The sequence below is a fragment of the Oncorhynchus gorbuscha genome, linkage group LG05 (assembly GCF_021184085.1).
Source record: "Oncorhynchus gorbuscha isolate QuinsamMale2020 ecotype Even-year linkage group LG05, OgorEven_v1.0, whole genome shotgun sequence".
Classification (NCBI taxonomy): Eukaryota; Metazoa; Chordata; class Actinopteri; order Salmoniformes; family Salmonidae; genus Oncorhynchus; species Oncorhynchus gorbuscha.
Window position 1 is genome coordinate 7,226,057 of NC_060177.1, and position 9,703 is coordinate 7,235,759.

General features: G+C 43.1%; 1 protein-coding gene across 1 annotated transcript in view; it reads left to right on the plus strand.

Annotated features, from left to right (window-relative positions):
• Window positions 1-9,703, plus strand: part of LOC124035481 (mothers against decapentaplegic homolog 3) — a 47,174-nt gene that overhangs the window by 19,426 nt on the left and 18,045 nt on the right. Inside the window, exons 2-3 of the mRNA XM_046348933.1 lie at window positions 8,054-8,247; window positions 9,439-9,573. Coding sequence (XP_046204889.1) covers window positions 8,054-8,247; window positions 9,439-9,573 — 329 coding nt within the window. The remainder of the gene's footprint in view (window positions 1-8,053; window positions 8,248-9,438; window positions 9,574-9,703) is intronic.

Here is a 9,703-nt window from a genome sequence, read left to right on the forward strand (position 1 = left end):
TGCTCCATTAGCTAGGTCTAGCTGAATGGAATCAGGACTGGGGATAAACATGAGTAACCATGCTCCATTAGCTAGGTCTAGCTGAATGGAATCAGGACTGGGGATAAACATGAGTAACCATGCTCCATTAGCTAGGTCTAGCTGAATGGAATCAGGACTGGGGATAAACATGGGGATAAACATGAGTAACCATGCTCCATTAGCTAGGTCTAGCTGAATGGAATCAGGACTGGGGATAAACATGAATAACCATGCTCCATTAGCTAGGTCTAGCTGAATGGAATCAGGACTGGGGATAAACATGAGTAACCATGCTCCATTAGCTAGGTCTAGCTGAATGGAATCAGGACTGGGGATAAACATGAATAACCATGCTCCATTAGCTAGGCCTAGTGACTCACCGCTTCTCACTAGTTTTACCCCTAGATACACTCTAGAAGGTCATGTACTTGTTTACCCAGTTTCTGTCACTGAAATGATATTATTTTTGTATATGGCCTGTCCAATGCGGGATTGCTGAGAGTGTCATTCAGTGTAACTTGCCTCAGTCACACAGCCATACCTAGGGCCTGGCTGTTCTGCTGGCCTGGGTCCATGGAGGGCTTGGACTCCGGATCCTTCCTGAACCCATTTGGTGTTTTCCATTCCCCAGCACCCGATCCATCTTTCATGTCTTGTCAGAGTTCTCGCCCACCGGCACCGGCAGGGCATACCGGGTCAAAGCCATTCCTCCACTGCCATCCTGGAACATATTTGAAACACAACGCGCTCCACATACTCATAAAGCATATTTGAAGAGTGCGAGGTCGTCTGGGGCCTGGTATGGCCCCTCCAACGACATGGTAGTCGCTCGGGGACGGTGGCATGTTATGAATGGCTGAGGGTTGTTCTGGGCAACGTTTCACTCACTTCTATCACTTCTATCGCTGTGGTAAATGTCTTGAACAGTGACTCAGCGGCTGTATGTGAAGTTGTTGGCGTTTTTGCCTAGGGCTTGTTGTATGGTCCCTCCCTCCCTGGACTGTGCTAGTGGAATCCCTTAGAACAGCACATTGAGTCTGAATCTGTGTGTCTTGTGTTTCCTGGACCTGAGTTGGTCCAGACCAGAAAGCTGTTGCGGGGGTGCAGTGACGTGAGTAGGGTCCCAGTGAAGGACTGAGTCAGGGAATGAGAATGGGCAAATCGAAGGTAACGGAATTACGCAGAGACTCCGATTTTTCCATTTAAAATGTATGCCAAACAAAAACTATTGATTTTTCAAAGTTTAACAAACCATACAATTCTATGCACAAAGACTACTTTTAACAATTACCATAGTAAATAAAACTAAAAACATTTACTGGAAATTACGGTAAAATCTCTCTCCTGGTTTATTCTGTTACCAAAGTTGTATCTGCACAGTTCTGCTGTAAATGTGGTTTTGCTACACACCATAAGAGTTTTAGTGAATAGGATGTTTTTGTCTGTTCCATGTTCAGTGTCAACCCCCAGCCTAAACCCCAAAGGAATACACCCACTGTAGAGCATGGGCCTGAGACGCAGTTACATCACCTCAGCCCAGTCTGTACACACACACCAAACAAACCTGGGTTCAAATACTATTTCAATTACTTTTCAATACATTTCAAAACAATTATTCAGATAACTAAAGGTTATGTGGTTATTTTTATGTTTTAAAAAAAAAATAGTAGTTGAATATTGGAATGTATTTGATACACTTTTTGAAAATACTACACTGACTCAAATCCACGCCCAAGCCTAACCTTTAACCCATAACTCTAAAACTATACCGAACTCCTAAACCTACCTGTATCCCATAGACTTAATTATAACCCTAATTTGAACCGTAAATGTAACCCCTAAGCCTAAAATAGCATTTTTCCTCGTGGACTGGAAAAATGTCCCCACTTACCCAAATGTTTCCTTGTTTTACTATCCTTGTGGTCCCCACAAGGATAGTTAAACACACACACACAGAACACTAGAGAGTGAGCTGAGCTAACCCAGCCCCCCATTAACCTTCATTCTTTATGATGGCCACAGGACTCACTGATGTGCAAAGCCCCAGGAAATGGCTGCTCGTTTACGGGCTGTGGCAACAGCAACCCACTGACTCCTTTTCAGCCAATTGGGGCTCATAAATGGGGACCTTGCCCTGTGCCATGCGCTGTGTGAAATACCTTTTTGTTTAATAAGAACCGGAGGATGTGTTTGAGTAGAACCGAGAGCTCGTCAGGATAGAGAACTGAATGCTCTGTGTGACAATGCGACTTCGGGACTGTATGTTATAGATTTTCTGCTGGGACACACACACAGGTTTTCATGGTTTAATTATTTAGTTTGGTTTAAGGCAACATTGTTGAATTCCCCCCCACACACACACACACACACACACACACACACACACACACACACACACACACACACCTGTCCTCCACCACCACACACAGGGGAATTCTGCTAGTAACCTCCCCTTTCTCAAAATGCCAAGACAGTGAAAAGCTGCTATGAAATATTAAAGGCCCTGATGTTTTTCCCTCTGGAGGCACAGTAGTTGGCTGAGACTAACGCACACGCTCTCAGTCTGGCTGAGTACCACTGAAGGATCCTCCAATCACATTACAGCATGGAGCGTTGGTACGGTGAGGTCACTGGTTAGACTCCTGAGACTCTCCTGCAGGCTTCTAAAGAGCTTAGTGGGGGACCAGATTGAACTAACAGGGAAAAAAATAGAGGGTGACCGATTTATGATTTTTCAACACCGATACAGATTATTTGAGAACCAAAAAAAGCTGCTAACTATTAATTGGCATATTTTTATATATATATATTTGTAATAATGACCAATGAACACATATTTTAACTTAATATAATGCATAATTAAAATCATTTTAGTCTCCAATAAATAATGAAACATTTTCAATTTGGTTTAAATAATGCAAAAACAAAGTGTTGTAGAAGAAAGTAAAATTGCAATATGTGCCATGTAAGAAAGCTCACATTTAAGTTCCTTGCTCAGAACATGAGAACATATGAAAGCTGGTGGTTCCTTTTTAACATGAGTCTTCAATATTCCCAGGTAAGAAGTTTTAGGTTGTAGTTATTATAGGACTATTTCCCTCTATACGATTTGTATTTCATTAACCTTTGACTATTGGATGTTCTCATAGGCACTTTAGTATTGCCAGTGTAACAGTATAGCTTCCGTCCCTCTCCTCGCTCCTCCCTGGGCTCGAACCAGCAACACAACGACAACAGCCACCACATCGAAGCAGCATTACCCATGCAGAGCAAGGGAAACAACCACCCCAAGGCTCAGAGCGAGTGAAGTTTGAAATGCTATTAGCGTGCGCTAACTAGCCAGCCATTTCACTTCGATCACCCAGCCTCATCTCGGGAGTTAATAGGTTTGAAGTCATGAACAGTGCAATACTTGACGCACAACGAAGAGCTGCTGGCAAAACGCACGAAAGTGCTGTTTGAATGAATGTTTACACGCCTGCTTCTGCCTACCACCGCTCAGTCAGATACTTATATACTTGTATGCTTGTATGCTCAGTCAGATTATATGCAACGCAGGACACACTAGATCATATCTAGTAATATCATCAACCATGTGTAGTTAACTAGTGATTATGATAGTTTTTTTTATAAGATAAGTTTAATGCTAGCTAGCAACTTACCTTGGCTTACTGCATTTGCGTAACAGGCAGTCTCCTTGTGGAGTGCAACGAGAGGGAGGCAGGTCGTTATTTCGTTGGACTAGTTAACTGTAAGGTTGCAAGATTGGATCCCCCGAGCTGACAAGGTGAAAATCTCTTTCTGCCCCTGAACGAGGCAGTTAACCCACTGTTCCGAGGCAGTCATTGAAAATAAGAATGTGTTCTTAACTGACTTGACTAGTTAAATAAAGGTGTAAAAAGCAATGTAAAAAAACGGCAAATCGGCGCCCAAAAATACCGATTTCCGATTGTTATGAAAACTTGAAATTGGCCCTAATTAATCGGCCATTCTGATTAATCGGTCAACCTCTACTCCATACATCTTGTCAAATATAGAGAACTGATAGTGTATACTGGTTGTTGGATTCTCATTGGGTCCTTGAGTGTCTTTTTGAAAAAAGAAATGGATTCTTCATGTCTTACTCATTTGTAAGAAGTAGTTTGGTCCAAATTGGATGTTGGGTATTATATTTACTGACTATGATCTAACTCCTATAAATTCAAATGACCAATTTGGTTGCAATCAGTTAGCTGAATTTTTTTCTGCGATTTTAAAATGTCAACAAAATGTTTCAGGAATGGCAATTTGTTTCTAACTCCAGAAACTATTGATGGTGGGTGTCATGGCTGGCTGAAATGACCTGAAATGACCCGATGACCTCATTGTTTACTTTGGACCGTCAGCAGGATGATCTCTCTTTACCAAGATGGTAATAATTCACGTCAGGATTTTGACCACGTAATTGTAACCAGAGAATTAATAGTAAAGTTACAAAAACAAGGTGAAATTCAGTCGTGATGAATCCTAACCCCCCCACCACAAGTTCCTACTAATAACAAGGTGAAATTCAGTCGTGATGAATCCTAACCCCCCACCACAAGTTCTCCTACTAATAACAAGCTGAAAGCCATGCGTAGCTTCTCCTTTTACTCTTCCTGTCTCGGAGTTAGTGATATCACTTATTATTATTAGACCTAAAAACCCTTATCACACAGCTCTGACCCATGACAATAAAGGGTCGTATTAAACCAAACATTCACAAGCTGTGGTGTGGCTGCTGTGTAGTTAGATTTTATACGCTGTGAAGACGTCTTTCTGACTGTCTGAAATTCTATAAAGGAACATTTTTAATTCCATTGGTAATGTTTTCACGGTTATAGTGGAATCATTTTTGTTCAGTTCAATTCAAGAGTGCAGGCTGTTTCCCCTACATGTACCCTGGCTCAGTGGTCTACATGTTTCATTGACAACACATGGCCATGGGGAGAAACCCTGTCACTACTGTAACCTAGTAACTGGTCGTCTGTGTTCTAGACAGCCTCCCTCTGCTGCTGGGATCCTAAATCAGGGTGCATCAGAATGAGACAGAGCAACATGAGCATATTTAATACATGTTATATAGTCAGCCCAGAGATGGGCAACTGGTCCACTGTTTGTCCATAATGATCATCGTTATGTTTGGAGGAAAAAGGGGAGGCTTGCAAGTCGAAGAACACCATCCCAACCGTGAAGCACGGGGGTGGCAGCATCATGTTGTGGGGGTGCTATGCTGTAGGAGGGACTGGTGCACTTCACAAAATAGGTGGCATCATGAGGCAGGTAAATTATGTGGATATATTGAAGCAACATCTCAAGACATCAGTTAGGAAGTTAAAGCTTGGTCGCAAATGGGTCTTCCAGATGGACAATGACCCCAAGCTTACTTCCAAAGTTGTGGCAAAATGACTTAAGGACAACAAAGTCAAGGTATTGGAGTGGCCATCACAAAGCCCTGACCTCAATTCCATAGAAACATTTTGGGCAGAACTGAAAAAGCGTGTGCGAGCAAAGGAGGCCTACAAATCTGACTCAGTTACACCAGCTCTGTCAGGAGGAATGGGCCAAAAGTCACCCAACTTATTGTGGGAAGCTTATGGAAGGCTACCCGAAACGTTTGACCCAAGTTAAACAATTTAAAGGCAATGCTACCAAATACAAATTGAGAATATTTGAGGGAAGCTGTCTAGGCCACAGAAGACCAGTTACTGGGTTACAGTAGTATATAGAGAACTGATAGTGAGTATATTGACCGTATGTAAACTGATGACCCACTGGGAATGTGATGAAAGAAATAAAAGATGGAAGAAATCATTCTCCTTTCTATTATTCTGACATTTCACATTGTTAAAATGAAGTGTGGATCCTAACTGACCTCAGACAGGGAATTCTTACTGGGATTAAATGTCAGGAATTGTGAAAAACTGAGTTTAAATGTATTTGGCTAAGGTGTGTATAAACTTCTGACTTCAACTGTGTGTACTACATTACTAAAAGTATGTGGAAACCTTCTAGTTCAACATCTCATTCCAAAATCATGGGCATTTAATATGGAGTTGTTCTCCCCCTTTGCTGCTGTAATAGCCTCCACTCCTCTAGGAAGGCTTTCCACTAGTTGTTGATACGTTGCTGCAGGGACTTACTTCCATTCAGCCACAAGAGCGTTAGTGACGTCGGGCACTGATGTTGGGCGATTAGGCCTGGCTCGCAGTCAGCGTTCCAATTCATCCCAAAGGTGTCTGGTGGGGTTGAGCTCAGTGCTCTGTGCAGGCCAGTCAAGTTCTTCCACGCCGATCTCGACAAACCATTTCTGTATGGACCTCACTTTTTGCACGTGGGCTTGCTGAAACGGGAAAGGCCCTTCCACAAAGTTGGAAGCATAGAATCGTCTAGAATATTATTGTATGCTGTAGCATTAAGACTACAGCATACAAGGGTTCTCCTTGTATATACCCTCGTTATTTTTTATTTTTTTTATTTTTTATTTCACCTTTATTTAACCAGGTAGGCTAGTTGAGAACAAGTTCTCATTTGCAACTGCGACCTGGCCAAGATAAAGCATAGCAGTGTGAACAGACAACACAGTTACACATGGAGTAAACAATTAACAAGTCAATAACACAGTAGAAAAAAAGGGGAGTCTATATACAATGTGTGCAAAAGGCATAAGGAGGTAGGGGAATAATTACAATATTGCAGATTAACACGAGTGATAAATGATCAGATGATCATGTACAGGTAGAGATATTGGTGTGCAAGAGAGCAGAAAAGTAAATAAATAAAAACTGTGGGGATGAGGTAGGTGAAAATGGGTGGGCTATTTACCAACCAAGCTGCAGCGATCGGTTAGCTGCTCAGATAGCTGATGTTTGAAGTTGGTGAGGGAGATAAAAGTCTCCAACTTCAGCGATTTTTGCAATTCGTTCCAGTCACAGGCAGCAGAGTACTGGAACGAAAGGTGTCCGAATGAGGTGTTGGCTTTAGGGATGATCAGTGAGATACACCTGCTGGAGCGCGTGCTACGGATGGGTGTTGCCATCGTGACCAGTGAACTGAGATAAGGCGGAGCTTTACCTAGCATGGCCTTGTAAATGACCTGGAGCCAGTGGGTCTGGCGACGAATATGTAGCGAGGGCCAGCCGACTAGAGCATACAAGTCGCAGTGGTGGGTAGTATAAGGTGCTTTAGTGACAAAACGGATGGCACTGTGAAACTGCATCCAGTTTGCTGTGTAGAGTGTTGGAAGCGATTTTGTAGATGACATCGCCGAAGTCGAGGATCGGTAGGATAGTCAGTTTTACTAGGGTAAGCTTGGCAGCGTGAGTGAAGGAGGCTTTGTTGCGGAATAGAAAGCCGACTCTTGATTTGATTTTCGATTGGAGATGTTTGATATGGGTCTGGAAGGAGAGTTTGCAGTCTTCCCTTCACTGGAACTAATGGGCCTAGCCCAAACCATTATTTCTCCTCCACCAAACTTTACAGTTGGCACTGCATTCGTGCAGGTAGCGTTCTCCTGGCATCCGCCAAACCCGGATTCGTCTGTCGTGACTGCCAGATGGTGAAGCGTATTCATCACTCCAGAGAACGTGTTTCCATTGCTTCAGAGTCCAATGGCGGTGAGCTATACACCACTCCAGCTGACGCTTGGCATTGCTCGTGGTGATCTTAGAATTGTGTGCGGCTGCTCGGCCATGGAAACACATTTCATGTAGTGTATAAAATTGCACACTCTTCTCTCCGGACCAATGTATATAATTGCAGGTGGGTGGGGGTGGGGGGGCTTTAAAGTGTTTTGCTCGCAAGGTGAAATGTTTTTGCCTATACTCAGTGTATGGGGTGTGATCTCTGTACACTCGCAGTCGTGAGATTGTGTTCTTACCTTTTTGGAGTTGGCCTGCTTGGCCATTTTCAAGAACTGCAAAATATTCAAGCAACGTGCCAAAAGGAAAAACAGTTTATGAACGTTTAACTCCCAAAGCAGTAACAACAAAACAAACCTCTCTGTCTCTGCCAGGTCTCTGGATGGACGGTTACAGGTGTCCCACAGGAAGGGCCTCCCGCACGTCATCTACTGCCGCCTGTGGCGCTGGCCGGACCTGCAGTCCCACCACGAGCTGCGGGCCGTGGAGCTCTGTGAGTACGCCTTCCACACCAAGAAGGATGAGGTGTGTGTCAACCCCTACCACTACCAGAGGGTGGAGACGCCAGGTACAGACAACAGTCCCCTTTCATTAAAAACCACCAGAGGTTCAATGAGCTTCGCCTCAGTAGCATGTATTGCACATCTTGTAAATGTATTGGCTCTTGTGACTACTGGTTTGACAGGTGTGAGAGGCTCCGCCTCAGCTGTCATTTGTGAAAACATAAAAGAGCTATCTATCACTTTTGGTGTGTTAGAGAAACAATGCATTGTATCTGTGCATTTGTGTTCTTTCTGTTTCTGTCTGTGATACATGTCTAATTGTGTTTCTGTCTGTGTGTGATACATGTCTAATTGTGTTTCTGTCTGTCTGTGATACATGTCTAATTGTGTTTCTGTCTGTGTGTGATACATGTCTAATTGTGTTTCTGTCTGTGTGTGATACATGTCTAATTGTGTTTCTGTCTGTCTGTGATACATGTCTAATTGTGTTTCTGTCTGTGTGTGATACATGTCTAATTGTGTTTCTGTCTGTGTGTGATACATGTCTAATTGTGTTTCTGTCTGTGTGCGATACATGTCTACTTGTGTTTCTGTCTGTGTGTGATACATGTCTACTTGTGTTTCTGTCTGTGTGCGATACATGTCTAATTGTGTTTCTGTCTGTGTGCGATACATGTCTAATTGTGTTTCTGTCTGTGTGCGATACATGTCTAATTGTGTTTCTGTCTGTGTGCGATACATGTCTACTTGTGTTTCTGTCTGTGTGTGATACATGTCTACTTGTGTTTCTGTCTGTGTGCGATACATGTCTACTTGTGTTTCTGTCTGTGTGCGATACATGTCTAATTGTGTTTCTGTCTGTGTGTGATACATGTCTAATTGTGTTTCTGTCTGTGTGCGATACATGTCTAATTGTGTTTCTGTCTGTGTGCGATACATGTCTAATTGTGTTTCTGTCTGTGTGCGATACATGTCTAATTGTGTTTCTGTCTGTGTGCGATACATGTCTAATTGTGTTTCTGTCTGTGTGCGATACATGTCTAATTGTGTTTCTGTCTGTGTGCGATACATGTCTACTTGTGTTTCTGTCTGTCTGTGATACATGTCTACTTGTGTTTCTGTCTGTCTGTGATACATGTCTAATTGTGTTTCTGTCTGTCTGTGATACATGTCTAATTGTGTTTCTGTCTGTCTGTGATACATGTCTAATTGTGTTTCTGTCTGTCTGTGATACATGTCTAATTGTGTTTCTGCAGTGCTGCCTCCTGTGCTGGTTCCCAGACACACAGAGATCCCCAGTGAGTTTCCTCCTCTGGACGACTACAGCCACTCCATCCCAGAGAACACCAACTTCCCCGCCGGCATCGAGCCACAGAGCAACTACATACCAGGTGATATATCAGTCATATTACTAGTGAGACCAGTCTACATACCAGGTGACATCAGTCCTATAACTAGTGAGACCAGGTTACATACCAGGTGACATAACAGTCATATTACTAGTGAGACCAGTCTACATAC